The sequence below is a fragment of the Tenrec ecaudatus genome, chromosome 2, assembly GCF_050624435.1.
Source record: "Tenrec ecaudatus isolate mTenEca1 chromosome 2, mTenEca1.hap1, whole genome shotgun sequence".
NCBI classification, from domain to species: domain Eukaryota; kingdom Metazoa; phylum Chordata; class Mammalia; order Afrosoricida; family Tenrecidae; genus Tenrec; species Tenrec ecaudatus.
Window position 1 is genome coordinate 228,271,318 of NC_134531.1, and position 21,622 is coordinate 228,292,939.

Here is a 21,622-nt window from a genome sequence, read left to right on the forward strand (position 1 = left end):
GTCATCCATAGCCTTCTGCAAACTGGATCTTCACAATTTAAGCTTTGATACTATTCTCTCCTTTGGATTTGGCGCTTTTAATATTTGGACTTAGTTGATGGCTCAATGAGATGCCTACTTGTTTGAAGACAAGCCTTTAAAACCCCGACACTATTCTTTCTGATAGCCAGGCACCATCTAGTTTTTTCACCACACTTTGCTATAGCACCCATCTCTTCAGTGATCTCATCATGAGGGCAAGTATTAAGCAGAGCCTTGTCCTAAGACCTAATTGTTCTCAGATGGGGCTAGATTGAAGGGCAAGTGACAGCTTTCAGAAGATCTAATTCTAGATTGTGTCCTGGGGATCTGTCATGCACAGCATGTCACACTCTCTTCTAGGCCAGCCAATGGAGGTACTGTTGTTAGAAATGTTGAAGAAACCTGCATTATTGCTCAGGCCAGAGCTTCCAGAAACTGTACTAATATTCTAGCCAGTCATGAGAGTTCACACACCACCTCTATTTAGTCCCGCGGTTCTCAACCTGTGGGTAGCAACCCCTTTGGGGGTCGAACAACCTTTTCACAGGGGTCGTCTGATTCATAACAGTAGCAAATTTACAGTTATGAAGTAGCAACAAAAATAATTTTAAAATTTAGTTTACTTAAAAGAAAAATAATATTCAATTTTGATGCGCTGTTTCAGAAATACTTTTGTAGTTTACTGTCATAAGATTGCAATTAAATGATTTTTTTTAACACCGCTTTATGTCAGTATACCTTGCATAACACCCGTTTTGTCAGTCTGTTTGATCGATGGTCTGAGTACCACACCTGTGGAATCTCACCTGCTGTTTCCTGACAGTGCTATACTGGCAAGACTACTGGGTCAGCAGTCATCCATGGTATTAACTTGGCGATATAAGCAGCAGCTTAGTGTGCAGCCCACTCTGCCGCCAGAGCCCCCTTTCCTGGACTTTAAAATGCACTATTGTCAGTCACTACATGGAGCATTATTATTTATAGATCTGGGCTCTAAATTTGTAGCCTGTTTACATTTTTGAGGTCTGAATGAATGGTATGGAATGTATTAGGAAGTATTTTTTCCCCTGTCTACTAAGTTTACTTACTTCCCCACCTCTGGGGTAAACTCTAATTGGACACGAACAATACTATTATCACAGATAATATATGTGTTGATTCAAAAATAATTTATTATAAAATGATGCATTTTTGGTCACAACTGAAATTAATCTAGCAATCTTTGTTGTATTGCATATATATTCACAACTGAGATCAACCTCTGATAATCCTTCTGGCTTCTGTCTGGTTTTGGCATCAAAGACAATCCTGTTATCAAATGAGTTGGGGCCCTTGTGTGTTTGGTATTATCTATAAAATCCCATGGGCCTTCTATTTTGCTATGTGTCAATGTTCCTGTGTTCTCAGGGGGAAATTCTCCATATCCCCTCTTTTCAGTTTATTGACAGGAAGCAGTCACTCACAGGAAGCAGAAAACCTATGGGTTTTCTTATACTTACAGTGATCTTCTCCGCCTTGCTACTCTATATGCCTTATTTCTATTTCCCTTGGCCCATCTTGCCAGAGCAGTATCCAAATGCTACAAGCAGCTTTCTTTTATTTTTTTACAAGCAACTTTAAAGAACAGAAATTTATTTTCTCACGGAAGCTAGACGTCCAAATTCAGAGCTAGCTCTTGAAAGACATTCTGTATCATCAATTTCAGCTTCTAAACCAAGCTGAACAAGTGTCACTGATTTCAGCTGCTGGTAGTCAGCAATCCTTGGAGTTCCTGGGATTGGACATTGGTCTGTGTTCAGATAGTCTTTGCATTCCCCGTATATGTTGACTTCTTTCCGTCTTTGTGTTCTTCATAGTATTCAGAAGTGATGAGGTTTCGAGCATACCTTCGTAAGTATAGTAACATTAACACAGTAAATGGCATTTCCAAATGGAATACACCCACAGGTGGAGGTGGTGTGAGTTGCTGAGTTGATTCCAACTCACAGCAACCCTACAGTGCAGAGAACTAATAGGTTGGAGCTCCACCTAGGATTCTAATATGGAACCCTGGGAGGCACAATTGGATCTGTAGCACTCCCTCTCCAACCTCCCTTCTGCACTTTTGCTGTGGTGGCACCTGGAGCTGCCGTGCACGGTCTCCTGCAGGGCGGGTCTCTCCCTTCATATAATGCTGCCCAAGTGCTGTGCAATGAAAAGTTGTGTGTCACTGCTTCTTGTGGCCATGCTGCTTCACTGTTCAGTCCTCAAATCCTTAGTTTCCTTCATAGTACAACACAGACCCCTCCAGGGGCTTAGTAGACAGACACCCGACACACTGGTTTCACTGACTGCATACTCAGATCTATTGTACTTAGGCATTATTTAACCAATCCCTGTACTAATGGATATGGAGATTGAATCAATGCTATTACAAATAATGTTAACATAAGTATTCTTTCATATATTTTATACTTACATTATACAAGCATATTTTGGAGATATGGTGGGTCTGGTTCCAGACCACTGCAATAAAGCAAATACACAATAAAACAAGTCACACACATTTCTTTGGTTCCCCAGTGCATATAAGGTATGTCTATATTAAACTGTAGTTTATTAAGATGCAATAGCATTACGAAAAAACTTGAAATGGTGTGAGAAACAACCAAAATATGACACAGACAGAGTACATGACATGCTGTTGGAAAATTGCACCTGAGGCTTTGCTTGAGGCAAAGTTGCCACAAACATCCAACCTGTAAAAAGCACAGTAACGGAAGGTCAATAAAGTAAGGTACAATAAGATACGGTGCGTTCCCTCCACAGAGGGGCCACAGGGAAGGGATGGGTCAACCAGGGTGCAGTAAAGCATCGATGAAACACAATATTCCTCTGGTTCCTTGAGGCTTCCCCACCCGCCACTACCATGAACCCCAGTGCTGCTTCTCAATTCAGACTAGATGGAGCATGGACACAGGTATAGATAAGAGATGGTGCTCATGACACACAGAACCCAGGAACAGGAGTGGGAATAGTGATACCAGAAGGGTAGGAGGAAGGGGGGGAGGAAAAGTGGGGAGAGGAAGGGAGAAAGGGGGAACTGATCGTAATGACTGACATAACCATACACCCCACTCCAGGAGGAAGAACAGAAGACATAGGGGGAGGGAGACTGGTTGGTTTAAGATATGAAAATATCAATAATTTATAATTTATCGAGGGGTTATGAAAGGGGGTAGGGGAAAAAAGGAGCTGATACCAAGGGCTCAATAAAAATAAATGTCTAGCAAACACTGAAGGCAACATATGTACAAACATGCCTGATGCAAGCAATGTATGGACTGTAACAAGAGTTGTAAGAGTCCCCAATAGAATGATCTTTTAATAAAAAAAGACAAGGTGTTTGTACATAAGAAACATATTTTATATATAAATATGCAATTTATGCACATTGCATAAAGATTTCTATAAGCTTGAATACTCCCTGTGGGTGAAAGGGAATGCCTCTTTCTTCTACCTTTTTTCTATAAAACCTTTCTGACAAGTTTTTGATAAATCCAGGAATTACTTCAGTTCCAAAACATGCTGAATGGACTCCGCTTCCCAAAGCTGTCAGCAGACACCTGTACATCCAGATTTGGAGAATTTGAGGACAGAAAGGATTTCTTGGCCCGCCTGCCTGGAAAGTGCAGTGGTGCCTTGCAGGCCTTTTTTCTTCATTATTTTAAAAATTTCTTCTAAAATAAAAATGAGAACAAACTGTAAACCCTCATTAAATACTTTGGTTTGATCACTAAACAGCTTATTACAATGATAAACACAAACTTAAAAAATTATCTTCATCCGGTAAAACAATGTATAATAAGAGTTCCTATTAAGTGGCCTTGGGCTTCAGATAGATGGGAGCATTTTGTATCATCAAGGTGCTGCTTGGGTTCCAACTGGGGTGCATGGCCTGCTTTGAAGGAGCAGCTTACTCTGGATTCAACAACAGCAAAAATTAATTAAACTTGTAATTACAGCAAGGGCTCCAATCTCTGCCCTCTAGTCTTCCTCTTGGATGAAAAATGTCAGTGAAGATAAGGGCACCCCATACTGGTTTCCATTGCATAGTTCTGACAAATAAGGCAGTTTTTATCCCTTCCTATTAGAAATAAAACTGATCTTAAAAGAAAACAAAAAATAAAGAAAACTAGTAATCATGATGTGTAAGACATGAGATAAAATCAAAGGAGATAGGAAAAGAAGAAAGATTACGATCAACTTACTTAGTCATTTTAAAATCAAAATTTAAAAATCCAAATGATGAGATAGTGCAGGGGCAATGAATCATTTAATGTGACTCGTCTGACCAAAGTCTCTGTAGCTCCCACTAAACGACCTTTGCTTACATGTGTCTGGGTAAGAAGGGGGACGTAGATACTGATAGGATGCACCTGTGAGTAATTCTGAACAGGCCTCATTGGGATTACCACCATGCTGGGTATAAAATGAGTCCTCGGAGACACGGGAGGGGGGATCTCTACCAGCCTGAGCCAGGAGTGATGCATGTCCTCTGGACCCAAGGTCCCTGCACAGTAAACCTCCTGGGTGCAGGATGACAGCTGTGACATCAGAGGAGCAACAGGAGCCAAAGCCTGAGAAAGGGTTGTGGCCACATACTCCCAACCCCTCCAGCCCACAGAGCAAGTAAATCTGAGTGTTCGGGGCAAAAGTGAAGGGCATCTGGGCACCTAATCGGCAAGCTGGGCTTGCTGACTCAGGGAGATGGGGCGGAGGGCCTCCAGGATGAGGGTTCTAGTAGAGCGGACTACTCTTTGGGCATTTACCAGCAGCCCTGAAAGAATGTTGTAATGTGTCCTGACTGAACAACGGTATTCTGAGTACTTCTCACCTGTAATGGAACCTGTTGCCTTCCTCAGTAAATCCCTTAATCATGAAATTGTCTTGCTATGTAGTGTGGCTGATGCAATGAATTATAGAACCTAGAGGAAAAGTAGAGTGCACCGCGGGAGACAGAACAGACAATTTTCATGATACAACTTCAGAGGAACCAAAGAAAACAGAATTGCCCAGAGCATGGGGCCACAAGGGTGGAGAGAAAAACTCACAATATTGAGCTTGAGGTGTTCTAAAGAAGAAATTAGAGATTGTGTATGTGAATACTAGGTTACAAAGAGGAGTGAGGAAAAAAAAGAAGAGGAGTGAGATGGTGGAGATAATAGACAATGTTTTTTGAAGCCATAAAAATTTACCTCAAAAATATCTTTCTACATGAATGTTATGTCTGCATTTATCAATAGTCCATGTGATTTTATGTAGTCTTCTGCACTATTAATTCTTGACTTCTGCCTAGTAAATGGCTAAAATACAAACTGATGGGCATTACCTGGATTGTTTTCTTTAATGGTAACGAGATAGAATAATCCTCTTGGGGAAAGCAGATCTGCAGCCAATGGAAAGAATCTGTCCATGACTTCTCGGCCATTTCTGCCACCGGCCCAGGCTGCCTCAATGCCTCGACTTTTCACCTCCAAACAATTAAAAAAAGTGTTTTCTTTGGACTAAAGTTGTATTTTTGACTCAGTTTATATATGAAATCAAGAATCATAAACAGAATCTTTTTGACAAATATTCACCAAACAAATAAGTTTTACAGAAAAGTGGGTGAAGGGAGATGTCGGACAGTGTAGGATATGACAAAATAATAATTTATAAATTACCAAGGGTTCGTGAGGGGGGCAGAGTGGGGAGGGAAGTGTATTTGAGTTCATTACAATGTGTGCATTGAGTGATATCAGTTAATATATGTACAATATTAAGAAGAAACTAGGAACTTGTGTTGTAAGAGATCTATTTGGCGGAAACAAAGAATGTCCTACAGCACCTGGCTCTTTTCTAGATTGTTTAAAAGATAAATCATATACACCCTTTAAAAAATTGGGAAGGGTTCATATTTCAGACCACCAAGCCGGCATTCAGTAATTGAAACCCCTCCTCACCTTCCTATTTCAGTCCTCCCAAACCTCCCTGCCCAACATCTTCCTCTCGTGAACTCCAGCCTCCCTTTCCACCCAAGTCAACACTGGCAAACCCTCTAGTCCGCGGCTGCTTCTTCCCTCCCCTGCACTCCCCCCTTCGGCAACCTCTAAAGTCTGTTCCCTTTGTTATACAAGTTTTCCCCTGGGATTTATCCCTACAGTAGTGGTTGCATATAGTATGTGTTCTTTTGTGATGAACTAACTTCACTCAGCATAATTATCTCCAAGTCCATCCAGGTCATTATGGCTTTATCATTGTTTGAGTTATGCTTAGTATTTCATGTGTGCATACACTAACGTTTCTTTACCCATTTGTCTACTGATGGGCATTTGGGCTGTTTCCAACTTCTTGCTATTGTGATCAGTGCTGTGATGAACATGGGTGTGCATGTATCTGTTATGCTATCTCTTACTACTTTAGGGTATATGGCAAGAAGAGATATTGCTAGAGGATATAGAATTTCTACTCCCACTTGTTAGCTGGAGTTGTACACATTTACAAACTACCAGTATGGTATAAAGGTTCCAATCTCTCCACACCCTCTCTAGCATTTAAGGTTGGGCTGTCTATGTCAGTGTAAGGTAGTTTCTCACTGTTGTTTTGATTTGCATCTCCCAGATGGCTGATTGTATTTTTTCATATTTTTATTCACTTGGATATAATATTTTGGTAAACTGCCTGTTAATGTACTTCGCCCACTTTTTAATTGGGTTAGAAATATTTTTTTCCTTTAATGAGGTCTTTCCGTTTTCTATATTTTTAGACATTACTCCCTTGTCTACTGGGCTGCTGCTAATTTCCGCCCCGTACCACCCCCACCCCCACCCCCACTCCCAGTTCATGGGTTCTCTTTAGTCTTCTGATGAAGGCTTTTGAATATACATCTTATTTCGCCTTTTGTTCTCCCTTCATTATGTTTGATAATATGTCTATGTCCTGTAGTGGGTGCTCAAGTTTGTCCCTATTATCTCATTGATGGTCTTTATAGCTCTGGGGTTTACATTAGGTCTTTGATCCATCTTGAGTTCATTTTTGTACATGGAGTGAAGTTTGGGTCGTATTTCAATGTTCTGCACATGGAGATCCAATTTTGTCAGCACCATTTGCTAAAGAGATTATCTCATTCCCATGAGATGGCTTTTTGGGTCCTTGTTGAAGATCAGTTGTCTTTAGGTAGATGAATGTATTTCTTGGTTCTCTATTCTGTTCCTCTGATCTATGTATCTACGATTGTACTAGTGCTAGGCTAATTTGACTACAGTGGCTGTGGAATAGGATTTGAGATCAGATAGTAAAGAGGCCTCTTCTTAACAAGTTCATTGCTCTCCATATAAAATTAGCAATTTTAAAGATTGAATTTGGGATTTGGATTGCATTTGTATTATATTTATAGACTACTTTGGGTAGTAGTGACATTTTCACAATGTTTAGCCTTCCTATCTATGAATATGGAATATTCTTCCATTTAAGCAGGTTTCTTGTAATAGTGATCTGTAGTTTTTCTGGTACAAGTCTTTTGTTTCTCTAGTTAGCTTTATTCCTAAGTATTTCATTTTTGTGTGTGCACAGCTATTGTAAATGGTTTTCCTGATTTCTTTTTTGGAGTTCTCTTTGTTAGTATATAGGAATCCAATAACTTTTTGGTGTTAATCTTGCCATGTTGCCAAACTTTTCAATTGTTTCCAACAATTTTTTTTATGGAGTCTTTGGGGTTTTCTACATATAAAAGCCTATCATTTGCACAGAGTTTCACTTCTTAATTTACTCATTTGGATTCTTTCCATCCTTTTCTGTTGTCTAAAGGCTCTGGCTAAGCTTTCCAGCAAATGTTGAATAAAAGTGATGAGAAGGGGTATCCTTTACACCTCCCTTTTGAAACCCACTTATTAGATAGCGGTACACTCAAGCATTTTTTGTTTTAACCACTGTAAATTAAAGAATATATATATATATATATATATATATATATATATATATATATATATATATATATATATAAATGTTTTGAATCTTACTTTAACCCTAACAATTGTTTTCTCTTTCTTTCTATGGCATTTACTTAACAAAAAAACATTCATGCCTTTGCTTTTATCCATTTAATATGATTTATATTTGCTTTAATTTCTTTATATGCACCTATATACATAACTTTACAAGGGAGAAAAATATGATCACATGTTTTTACAAAGCTGGCTATTTTACCTTTTTCCTCCATATTTTAGCTTTTAAATGTTTTCATTGTCCTATCTTCTTCCCACCACACACACATACCCATACACATGCCAATGTTTGATGTCGTTAACATTATGCTGATTATACATTTTACATTCACTCTTGCATGTCTCTCATTTAGAATACCTTACAGAAATCTTTTTAAGTGGTTTGGATTAGTTTTAATTCATTTTTGATAGCTTCATACTTTTTGATAGTAAAGTACTAGTTTCTATGTTTGTTTATTTTTCTTTGTATTTTAGTTACAAATAGGCTTAAATAAATTCATGAGAAATTCCATTATCTTTTAATTCCAAGTTTCCATGAAGATTTTGAAGTCCCTTTTGTATTCCCATACATATCTTAAACTTAGGTATTGAGTCAGCTCCAACCCCTAGGGACCTATGCACAGCCCTATGAACAAAACACTGCACTGTCCTGTGCCATTCTCAATTTTTCCTGTACCTGACCCCACTGATGCAACTACTTTGTCAATCATCTAATTGAGGGCTTTGCTCTTTATAGATGTCCCTCCACTTTATCAATCATGATGTCCTTCTGCAGGGACTACTCTCCTGAAAGTATGTCCAAAGTATGTAAGACGAAGTCTTGCTATCCTTGCCGCTAAGGAGCACTCTGGCCTGACTTCTTCCAAGATAGATTGGTTTGTCCTTTTAGTGAAGTCCATGGTACTTTCAATATTCTTCACCAGCACCACAATTCAAATGCATCTATGCTTCTTTGGTCTTCCTTATTAAATATCCACGTTTCACATGCATATGAAGCAAAGGAGAATACTACAGCTTGGGTCAGGCACCCTTAGTTCTCAAAGTAACATACTTCCTTGCTCTTCAAGACTATAGAGATATTGTGCAGCAGATTTACTTAATGTAATACATCTTTTGATCTATTGACTGCAGCTTCCACGAGCACTGATTGTAAATCCACAAGCAAGACAAAAATCCCGATAACTTCATTTTCTCCATTTATTGTGATGTTACTAATTGGTCAGGTTGTGAGGATCCTGATCTTCTTTACATTGAGTTGTAATTCATACTGAAAGCTACAACACTTGATCTTCATCAGCAAGTGCTGCAAGTCCTCCTCACGTTCAGCAAAGTTGTGCCATCTGCACACCAGATTGTCACTAAGTCTTCCTCCAATCCTGATGCCACATTATTCCTCACATAAGCCAGCTTCTCTGATGATTCGCTCAGCATGTAAACTGAATGAGTCTGGTGAGAAGACACAACCCTGTCACACAGCTTTTCTGACTTTAAAGCATGCAGAACGCCTTTGTTCTGTTCGCACAGCTACCTCTTGATCCATGTAATCGCAATAGTTAATCACAAAAGTACATTTAGCAGTTCTATTTTGCTTTAAGATTTTTCTCCTGAAGACAATCCTTTACTAGCACCCTTAGACTTCTTTGCTTTGCCCTGGGGTTGAATTCCCTCTTTTCCTGGGCCTCATATTGTCTTCTCGGTTTTCTCCCCTATGTTGATGGAGCCCATTCTCTAGAGGTAAACTGTTTTGTTGACAGAAGATTAAAAAAAGTCAACCACCCAAATATACTGCCATTGAATCAATTCCCAAACATAGAGACCACAGAGGGCATGGAATTGTTCTTTAGGGTTCTTGAGGCTATAAATCTTTACAGGAACAGCCTATTCTCTTATAAGGCAGCTGATGGATTTGAACCACTGACCTTATGGTTAGTATCCCCATGCCTAACAATATACTTTTGCTAAGTCTGGAGTGTCTTGCTACGTTACTCCAGTCTTGAGTAGGAACTCTGTGCAGACGCTAGTTTAGATGTTTCCTCAAGGATGCTAAACCATGTTAATCTGGTGCTTACTGATCATCTGATGCTGATCACATTTGCATAGGCCCCAAGCAGTTTCAGTCTTTGTGGGGAAAGCTCATTGTATCGTACCTTGGAGCAAGAGTCAATGTGGTCTTGTGCTTGCCTTCTACCCAGCTCCAGTGCTGAGCTTGCAGTGATCACTTATGGATTATAGGCACAAACCAAAAGCACCAGATTCCATGTGTCTGGATGTATTAGTAAGTTGGAATATCTTTCATATTATGTTTTCCTCAATCTTTCCTTCAAGGCTCTTTTTAAAAACTGTGGTTCAATTCTCTTTATCATCATACTCTGGGAACAGAAACTGTTCTTCCATTTGATTCCCAGACTACTGGTTCCGGTCTTCATAGTTTAGCTGCAATCTCTTTACATCCATTTCCTAATGTTTTACTTTGTAAAACATGTTCCTAAAACGCCAGGAAATCTTCGCTGTGCTGTACTTTGATCCTGCTCTCCAATTAATTAATTACTCAGCTCATAGAAGAGGATTTATGACACTTGCTCTCTTGGTTGGAATCACAACAGAGCCCAAGGCAAACACTCAATCATAACAGAGTCCAGCAGCTGCAAGGCTCTGGAGAAGCCCAGAACCTAGTGCTAGAAATAATCTCTAGAAGAGTCCTTTTCGACTGCCATGCTGTAAACTCTCCACTCATCATTCATTAGTCTTCCCAGTTTGTGCACAAAATATACCAGGACTCTCTCACCTATTTCTATTCTGTTTCATATATGCCTCCATAATATTTGTCATTGTAATGATATGTTTTTTTGTGAATTTCCATTTTTGTGTTGCTGAATAACTTTCTTAAATTAGATTTCAAGGATTGAGATTATTGAACAAACATTTTTATCATGTTTGTATGATAAAATAATATACTTTCATAATGTTTCCTAAAGGGTCTTAGTAACTTGCATTTCCCTGAAGTGGTCTTCAGGTTTAAAATGTTTTCCTGAATGTGATAATGAGTTTCCTATGTCAGCGGAGATAAAAACTTCTTACTGGTTTAATCTTTATTAGCAGTAATAGCAGCTTTGTGGATCTTCCCAGTCTTAGTGGAGGTGAGTGTAACATTTATCAGTTTTGCCAAAAGATGATCATCTAAATAAAGTAGGCACATCAATTAAAAGGCAATCTAATGTAAACCTACTGTCACTGAATAGATTCTGACTCATAGTGCCTCGTAGAGTTTCAGTGGGGGCTGTGACTCTTTTACAGGAACACAGAGCCTCAACTTTGTACTTCCGAGTTGCTGGTAGGTTTGAATTGTTAACCGCAAGATTAGCAATCAAACGTTTACTCAACAGTGCCACCAGGACTAATTAAAGGAGCTCCAAATCCAAACCCAACCTACTGCCATCATGTCAATTCCAGCTCACGGCTAGCCCTGATCCACAAGTACGCACCGTCACCCTTCAATATGCTCTGTACAGGGAAATGGTTAACATGGTTTACTTCACGACAGAGATTTCTAGATCACTGTCTCTATCTAAAACAAGAACTGGTTTCCTTCTCTCACTTCTGGTAATATTTACAAAAGAGAAAAATCTGTTTATGGTAAAATGGAAGGGTGGTAGAAATTCAGAAAGAATTCCAATGGAAATTTAAGGTTGATTAAGATCGCTTGCTTTGCAAATGTATCAATCATAATAAAAGGCGTACCTGAGGGAGCAAGCAAGAGAGAAGGAGAATATTTAAATACCTATATTCTGCTTTGGATGGGATTTTGAAGACTATAGAAGAATAGAGTTTCTGAGAGAGGGGGGAGCAGGGAGGGAGGGCGAAAAGAGAGGACCTGATGCCAAGGGCTTAAGTGGAGAGCAAATGCTTTGAAAATGATGAGGGCAAAGAATGTACAGATGTGCTTTACACAATTGATGTACGTATGGATTGTGATAAGAGTTGTATGAGTCCCTAATAAAATGTTTTTTAAAAAAAAGAATAGTTTCTTTATTTATTGTTTTAGGTTTCTTTCCTTTGTCTACCAATAGAAGCCAATTTTTGGTAAGTATGAATAAAACTGGAATGGTTTGTGTTAGCAACCTAAAATGATGTCATGTGAAGTTCATGTGATGTAGAAACAAGGCAGTTAAAAATATAGTGAAATTTTGTATATATCTTACCTCTTCAGATGGAGTCACTACATAGGGAGGATTAAACACCAGAAGATCAACTTTTCCCTCCAATCTTGGTAGCAAACCTTTGACCTAAATTTGTTGAACAATAAGCAGAATTTTAAGCCAGACTAAGTAAAATACATATGGATACATATTTAAATACTCTATTACATTTTAAGAAAAATATGTTAAAGGACCACACTTGTAGACAAAACTAGAAATAAATATTTTAATATTATCTGCTAGGTAAAATTTTTAATCTGTAAGTTAATATAAATTTTAGAATTATAATTTTATTAACAAGGTTTTCACCCATATTACTGATTTTACAGGTAATAATGGATAAATTTACTATAAGGGAGACAGTGGAGAGTGTAGGATATGAAAATAATAATTTATAATTTATCAGGGGTCCATGAGGGTAGGAGGGTGGAAGAGGGAGGGGAAATAAGAGGAGCTGATACCAAGGGCTCAAGCAGGAAGAAAATGTTTTGAAAATGATGATGGCAACATATGTACAAATGTGTTTTGACACAATTGATGTATGGATTGTGATAAGAGCTATTACATTAATTTATTATTATTAATAAAAGAATGAATTAAAATGATTCCGCAAATCAATCCTTGGTTTCTGAACAGTTATATGCTCAGTCTTGAGTTCAGTTTTAGGAGTTCTTGAGACTTGTTTGGAGGTTCTAGCAGGGGAGCGCTACTTGTATACCCTTGTCTGAAGGACGGTGTTCCTTCTATCGGGGAAGGTCGTCCTCTTCAACCGAGCACGCAGCTTCGGGAGGGACGCACATGGAGCGGTGAGGGAGGAAGGGGACACCCGCCTAGCCAGCCAGATCAGCTGAATCAACCCTGGCGATCAATGGGGTGACAGATGTCGCAGCCAGATCACCCTCACATTCCCACTTGTAGGAGTTCTATGAGACATGTTCTAGTTTCCATAGATTTGGACACAACTTTAGAACTCCAAATAGCTTAAAACATTTACTTTCTATAATAAAAAGAAATGTTTTATTTGATGACAAAAAAAACCCATTTAAATTAAAGAAATTGTCAGATGATGGATTTTCTTCTTTTTTCTTCTTCAATTGGGAGTCTCTTGGTGTGGCACAAATGATTAAGCACTCAAATACTAGCTAAAAAGTTGATGCTTCAAATCCAGCTAGAGCAGCGGTTCTCAATTGGTGGGTTCCAACCCCTTTGGGGGGTCGAACAACCCTTTCACAGGGGTCCCCTGATTCATAACTGTAGCAAAATTAATGAAAATAATTTTATGGTTGGGGGTCACCACAACAAGAGGAACTGTATTAAAGGGTCGCGGCATTAGGAAGGTTGAGAACCACTGGCAGAAGACAGGACTGAAGATCAGCTTCCCAAGGGCTACAGCCTTGAAAGTTCTGCTCTATGGAGCAGTTCTAAGCAGCACATATGGGCTCAGCATGAGATGGAATAAACTTGGTAGTAAGTAACATCAATTTCTTTAATTCTTATAAATGTGTTACCTGAAACAAGGTAGACAGCAAAGGCAGGAGAGATTGAAAATACAATTGTGTGGCATTTTATGAAACTTCAAACTGAATATAATTGTCTATGGAAAACACAAAAAAATGTCTTTTTAAAGAAAGTGCATTTAGGGTAAAAATGGCATTTAAAGTATTGCTCAGATTATATTAAATAACCAAATACTTTAAAAACCATTAAACCCATGCCTTTACACGAAGAAACCTGATAGTGCTCGGCTATCAAAAGAGATAGTGTCTGGGGTCTTAAAGGCTTGAAGGTGAACAAGCAGCCATCTAGCTCAGAAGCAAAAAAGCCCACATGAAAGAAGCACACCAGCCAGTGCGATCACGAGCGATCACGAGGTGCCAAAGGGACCAGGTATAAGGCACCATGCAAAAAAAAAAAGAATATATATATATATATACCACATTGAATGAAGGGGGAAGTGCAGAGTGGAGACCCAAGGCCCAAGTGTCGGCCACTGGAGATCCCCTCATAGAGGGGTTTAGGAGAGGAGATGGGTCAGTCAGGGTGCAAGGTAGTACCGATGAAGAACACAGCTTTCCCCCAGATCCTGAATGCTTCCTTCCCTCAACTACCATGATCCGAATTCTACCTTGCAGGGCTGGATAGGGCAGAGGTTGTACACTGGTACATATGAGGGCTGGAGGCACAGGGAATCCAGGGTGGATGATAGCTTCAGGACCAAGGGTGTGAGGGGCAATGCTGGGAGAGTGTAGGGTGAGTTGGAAAGGGGGAATTGATTACAGGGATCCACATGTGACCTCCTCCCTGGGAGAGGGACGGCAGAGAAGGGGGGGAAGGGAGACTCCGGATAGAGCAAGATATGACAAAATAACGATGTATAAATTACAAAGGGCACATGAGGGAGGGGGGAGCGGGGAGGGAGGGGAATAAAAAAAAGAGGACATGATGCAAAGGGCTTAAGTGGAGAGCAAATGCTTTGAGAATGATTGGGGCAGGGAATGTATGGATGTGCTTTATACAATTGATGTATGTATATGTATGGATTGTGATAAGAGTTGTATGAGTCCCTAATAAAATGTAAAAAAAGAAAAGGGAAAAGAAAGAAAGAAAAGAAAATGATTAGGGCAAAGAATGTACAGATGTGCTTTATACAATTGATGTATGTATATGTATGGACTATGATAAGAGTTGTATGAGCCCCTAATAAAACGTTTAAAAAACAAAACAAGAAAACCCCCCAAAAAACCCATGCCTTTACAGGCATCATGTTGTAAGGCGCTATCGAGCCAGAAAAACCTCATGTCCAACAAAGTGAAACACTGCCCAGCCCTGTGCCATCCTCAATTGTTTGTATGTCTGAACCCATTGTTCAGCCACTGTGCCAATCCATCTCTTTGGGGCTTTCTCCTGATTTTGCTACCTCTCTACTTTAGCAAGTAGGATGTCCTTCTCCAGAGACTAGTCTTTTCTGACATGTCCAAGGTAGTTGAGACAAAGTCTCACCATCCTTGCTTCTAAAGAGCTGAAATTCTAGTTGTACTTCTTCCAGGATAGAATTGCATGTTCTTTAGGCAGTCCATGGTAATGTCAATATTCTTTGCCAGCACTATAATTCAGAAGAATAGATAGTTGGTGGGAGGGCAGACCACACCTAAGGAGGTACATGAGAGTCCAACATAAAGAAGGGGAAGGGGGGCAGGAGGAGGGAGGATTGGGGTGGGGAGAAACTGAGTTGATGGCACGGGGGGAACAGGGCACTAACACACCAAGGGATCATCTGTTGTGGGAAAGGAACTGACCTACCACACCATACCCAGAAGGAAGCTGAAGCAAAGGAGGAGGAATTGAATGGAGCACACCTGGTTCCACCAAGCTCACAGGAAGATAGCCCGGCTCAGAGGGCCTAATGTACAGAGAGGACCATATAGCCGGCGCCACAGCGAGATGCGACATCCTGCACTGACCCATGGCCTTACACGGGACACCACCGGAGACACAGTGTGGGTTGTGTGACGGAGCTGACACCACCTCATTGAGGCATAACACTGGGGCGTGCAATGGAGTGGCGGGGGAAGCAGAGCAAGGAGGTCCTGAGGGAGTATAAAGGATGGACTTTGGGGCCAGGATGTGGCACCCCATCAGCCTCGTCCAGAAAACACTCCTAAAGGTCAACAAACAGACCTTGAACTATTAACAAGCTTTTCTTTTTCTGTTTTGTTTTTTTCTTTCATTTCTTTTAAATTTTGTATGTCAGTGGCTTTTTTGCTTGGTGCTGGTCAGTGTTGCTGCCGTCGTCGCCATGTTCTTATGTGCCACTTTGTTTGGTGCTGTTGAAGCCATCCACAATTTTATGCACATATTATTATCTCTGCAGGTCCACCTAGATAAGACAGGCTGGATAAACAATGTGAGAAGAAAATAACGAGACCAACAGTCCTGGAGGGACATGAGAGTGTGGGAGGTAGGGGAAGGGAGGAGGTGTTGGCCAACCCAGGGACAAGGGAACAATGAGTGGTTCAAAACCCGTGGCAGGGAGGGGGTGGAGGACTGGTAGGGAGTGACCAAGGGCAAGGTAACTGAGAGGAATTACTGAAACCAGAATGAAGGCTGAACATGGTAGTGGGACAGGAGGAAAGCGAAAGGAAATAGAGGAAAGGAGTAGGAGGCAAAGGGCATACGTAGAAGCCTAAATACAGACATGTACATATGTAAACATATTTATGATTATGGAGGAAATAGACCTATGTGATCTATTTATAGGTTTAGTAGTAGGATAGCAGGTGAACAGTGGGCCTCCTCATGAGCATTCCCTTAATACAAGAGCACCCTGCTCAGCTAAACAGTCATTCCATAATACCCACCTTCCCGACATGCTCGCTGAAGACAAATATATGCATAAGCAAATGTGGTGAAGAAAGCTGATGGTGCCCAGCTATCAAAAAATACAGCATCTGGTGTCTTAAAGGGTTGAAGGCAAACAAGCAGGCATCTAGCTCAGAAGCAACAAAGCCCACAGAGAAGAAGCATGCAAGCCCATGTGATCAAGAGGTGTTTAAGGATCAAGTAGCAGACACCAAAGAACAAAAACCATCATTGTGTGGTCACCTTTTCCATATAAACACTGAAGACAAATATATGTCTAAGTAAGTGTGGTGAAGGTTGATGGTGTCCAGCTATTGAGAGATATAGCATCTGGGGTTTTAAAGGCTTGAAAGTAAACAAGCGGCCATCTAGCCCAGAAGCAACAAAACCCACATGGAAGCAGCACACCAACATGTGTGATCATGAGGGGCCGAGGGGACCAGGTTTCAAGCAACAAAGGCAGGGGGTGAAATCCTATCATTGTGAATGAGGGGAGCGTGTGATGGGGACCCAATACCCATCTGTAGACAACTGGACATCCCTTGCAGAGGGGTAGTGGGGAGGAGATGAGTCACTCAGGGTCTAGTGTAGTAGTAATGAAAGTCACAACCTTCATCTAGTTCTTAAACTCTTCCTTCCCCCCAATATCATGATCCCAATTCTACCTTGCAAACCTGGTTAGACCAGAGGATGCACAGTGGTACAGATAGGAACTGGAAACACAGGGAATCCAGGGCAGATGAACCCTTCAGGACCAGTGGTGAGAGTGGCGATACCGGGAGGGAGGGGAAGGGTAGAAAGGAGGAACTGATCACAAGGATCTACATATAACCTCCTCCCTGGGGGATGGGAAACAGAAAAGTGGGTGAAGGGAGATGCCGGGTAGTGTAAGATAAGATAAAATAATAATTTATAAATAATAAAGGTTTCATGAGGGAGGGGGAAATGAGAAAGGAAGGGAAGGGGAGAAAGAAAAATGAGGAGGCGATTCCAGGAATCCAAGCGGAAAGTGAGTTTTGAGAATGAGGGCAACGAATGTATAAGTGTTCTTTACACAATTGAGTTATGTGTGGATTGTGATAAGAGTTGTATGAGCCCCCCAAAAAATGATTTTTTTTTAAAGCATCAATCCTTCAGTCTTATTCAGTGTCCAACTTTCACACGCATATGGGGCAATTAAAATTACCATGGTTTGGGTCAGGCACACCTTAGTCCTTATGTAACATTCTTGTTTTTCAACACTTTAAAGAGGTCTTGGGTTGCAGATTTACACATGCAATGTATTCTTTGATCTCCTGGCTACTGCTTCCATAAGTACTGATGGTGGATCTCAGAAAGATGACAGCTTCAATCTTTTCTCCATTTAACATGATGTTACCTCTTGGTCCAGTTGTGAGATTTTAGTCCTCTGTACATTGAGTTGTAACCCACACTGAAGGCTACGAGCCTTGATCTTCATCAGCAGCAAGTGCTGCAAGTCCTCTTTGCTTTAAGGAAGCAAAGTTGTCATCTGCATATCACACGTTATTAATAAATCTTCCTCCAATCCTGATGCCACATTCTTTATATCATCCAGCTTCTCTGATGATTCTCAGCATACAGTTTGAATATGCATGAGAACACAACCCTGACACACAGCTTTCCTGATTTTAAACTATGCAGTATTCCCTTGTTCAATTCTCACCACTGCCTCCTGATCTATGTATAAGTTCTTAATGAATATAATGAAGTGTTCTGGATGTCTCGTTCTTCTCAAGTTTTTTTATGATCCACACAGTCAAATGCCTTACATAGTAAATAAAACACAAGTAATTATCTTTTTAGTATTCTCTGCTTTTAGCCAAGACCCATCTGACATCAACAATGATATCCTTTGTTCCACATCCTCTTCTGAATCAGATCTGAACCTCTGGCAGCTTCATTGGTGGATGATCTTCAGCGAAACTTTATTTGCATGTGGTATTATATTGTCCTGTCACTTGAATATTTTGTTAGGTCACCTTTCTTTGGAATAGGTACAAATATGTATCCCTCCCAATCAATTGGCCGCATCTTCAGTCCTTCATCAGTCTGCTGCAACATTTTAATAGGTATCCCATCAATTTCTAGAGCTTGTGTTTGGCTAATGCTTTCAGTGCAGCTTGAACTTCTTTCAGTACCACTGGTGCTTGTTCACATGCTACCTCCTGAAATGGTGGAATGTCAACTAGTTCATTTTGGTACAGTGACCCTAGGTATTCATTCCATTTTCATTTAATGCTTCCTGCATCATTCAATTTATCGCCCATAGAATCTTTCAATATTGCAACTTGAGGCTTAAGTTTTTTCTTGAGTTCTTTTAGTTTCCAATATGCTGAGCATTTTCGTCCTTTTTGGTTTTCTAAGGCTAGGCCCTTGTACATTTCATTATAATATTTGACTTTGCCTTCTTGTGCTCCTCTTTGAAATGTTTAAAGCTCTTTGACTTCACAGTTTCTTCCCTTTGCCTTCATTATACTATGAGTGATAGCAAGTTTCAGAGTTCTTCTGAAAGTCACTTTGATCTTTTCTTTCTTTGCTGTCTCTTTTGTAAGCTTTTGTTTTCTTCATGAATATTTTTATGTCCTCCTACAACTCATCAGGTCTTCCGTCATCAGTGTTTAATACATCAAATCTTCAAATATTCAGGTGGATACTTTCAAACTTCAGGTGGAATATACTCAAGGTTCTATTTTGGCTCCTTTGGACTTTTAATTTTGTTCAGCTTCAACCTGAACTTACATATGCGCAATTGATGGTCTATTCCAAAGTCATCTCTGGCCTTGTTTTATCTGCCGATATTGAGCTTCTCTGTAGTCTCATCCCACAGAGGAACTCAATTTGGCTTCTTTGTAGTACATCTGGAGAAGCCCATCTTTTATTTATTTATTTTTAAACATTTTATTAGGGGCTCATACAACTCTTATCACAATCCATACATAAACATACATCAATTGTATAAAGCACATCTGTACATTCTTTGCCCTAATTCTTTTCTTTTTTTACATTTTATTAGGGACTCATACAACTCTTATCACAATCCATACATATACATACATCAATTGTACAAAGCACATCCACACATTCCCTGCCCCAATCATTCTCAAAGCATTTGCTCTCCACTTAAGCCCTTTGCATCAGGTCCTCTTTTTTTCCCCCCTCCCTCATGTGCCCTTTGTAATTTATACATAGTTATTTTGTCATATCTTGCCCTATCCGGAGTCTCCCATCCCCCCCTTCTCTGCCGTCCCTCTCCCAGGGAGGAGGTCACATGTGGATCCCTGTAATCAATTCCCCCTTTCCAACCCAATCACCCTCCACTCTCCCAGCATCGTCCCTCACACCCTTGGTCCTGAAGGTATCATCCACCCTGGATTCCCTGTACCTCCAGCCCTCATATGCACCAGTGTACATCCTCTGTCCTATCCAGGCCTGCAAGGTAGAATTCGGATCATGGTAGTTGGGGGGAGGAAGCATCCAGGATCTGGGGGAAAGCTGTGTTCTTCACCGGTACATCTTTTATTTTTTTAAAAAGGCATTTGCTTTGATGAAGTTGTTGGTCTTGCAAAATCCTCTCGTGATCTCCAGCTTTGTTTATATCATCAAGATAGTATTTTCCAACTACGTCCCTTCCTGATTCCAACTTCTGCATTCCAATCTCAAATAATTACCAATGTATCTTGAGTGCATGTTTGATCTGCAGACAAACACAGTGGTAGAATTCTTGTTTCTTCATTCAGTTTGAGAAATATTCATATTCATTGGATTTCCTTGAATGTGCATAGACATTATCCTACCACAGGCAACATTGTACTTTAAGGTAGATCTTGAAAAGTCCTCTTGACAATGAATACAAAGTCATTCCTTTTGATTGTGTCATTTTTGGTTTAGTAAACCATATGTTTTTCTGATTAAAAATGGCCAATACCAGCACATTTCAGCTCACTGATGCCTAGAGTATCGATCTTAATGCACTATTTCCTTTTGAACTCTCAATTTTCCTAGTCATACTTCTTACAGTCCAAATTTTCAATTATTTATTGATGTTTGCAGCTATTTTGAGTAGTGCTTCATCAGCAAAAGAAGGTCCTGATGGCTTTCTTCCCACGCACTTTACTTCATCCATGTCATAAGGTCATTTGAGAAGGCTGTTCTTCCTTACTTATATTTTGAGTGCCTTCTGACATGAGGGCTCATCTTCTGGCACTCTCTGTGGTACTTGGATGATATGTCAACTAGAAACTTTTGTCTAGAGATGGAACCAAACCTGTCAACCAGGTGGTAGCTGAATGACACCTCCATGAGTGTGTGGTCTTTTATATGACAATGTGGGATTCTGGGAACCGCTTCTCTCTCTGCCACTCAACTTTCTCCTTGCTGGGGCTTCACAGGGACTTTGTGTCTACCTCCATGGGTAGTCTCAGATAGGATGCCGAAGCCTGAGAGCTGCAGGTACCCTGGCATGCTTCCACCAACCTTGAATTCACATGACTGCACTCACCAGCTTCTAATCACTGTTTCCTGTTTCAGCAACATGCAGCTACATGAGTTTGACGAGGACTGAGCTAGCATTAGACCTATGAACTTGGGTTGGAATGGGTTGGGGCTCCTTCTTGATGTAAAGTTCTTTCTTGTACAAAGATGAGTATCACTGGTCTTGTGTTTCTATTCAGTCGAACACACTATCATTGTCAATATTCTCCTTCTGTTTATTACATTTTCCGTAACTGACAATGTTTTGATGCTAACCATAGGGTTTTCAGTGGCTAATTCTTCTGAAGTGGTCAGCGTATTCCTCTGTGTACTCTGTTCTTAGTCTGGAAGTGCTGCTGAAACCTGTTTATTTTGGGTGGCCCTGGTGGTGTTTGTAATACCAGTGACATAGCTTTCAGCATCAGAGTCACAAACTAACCATCACAGTAAAAAAAAAACTGACAGACAACTTGTGGCGGAAGGTGGTAGGGAAACTTAGGTGTAACCTTGTCTGCATGTAGAAAGAGCTCT

At 40.3% G+C, this 21,622-nt stretch overlaps 1 protein-coding gene across 3 annotated transcripts in view; it reads right to left on the bottom strand.

Annotated features, from left to right (window-relative positions):
• Positions 1-1,497: 1,497 nt before the first annotated feature.
• Positions 1,498-21,622, bottom strand: part of HEMK2 (HemK methyltransferase 2, ETF1 glutamine and histone H4 lysine) — a 30,520-nt gene continuing 10,395 nt past the window's right edge. Inside the window, exons 4-7 of one of the 3 annotated variants that reach the window (XM_075542392.1) lie at positions 12,245-12,328; positions 5,393-5,534; positions 2,480-2,526; positions 1,498-1,907 (exon numbers count right to left, since the gene is read on the bottom strand). In XM_075542392.1, the coding sequence (XP_075398507.1) occupies positions 1,881-1,907; positions 2,480-2,526; positions 5,393-5,534; positions 12,245-12,328 (300 nt within the window). In that variant the 3' untranslated portion in view covers positions 1,498-1,880. Of the gene's footprint in view, positions 2,527-2,549; positions 3,741-5,392; positions 5,535-12,244; positions 12,329-21,622 lie in introns of those variants that run through there. The other 2 variants (XM_075542391.1, XM_075542390.1) reach the window with 2 other exon arrangements.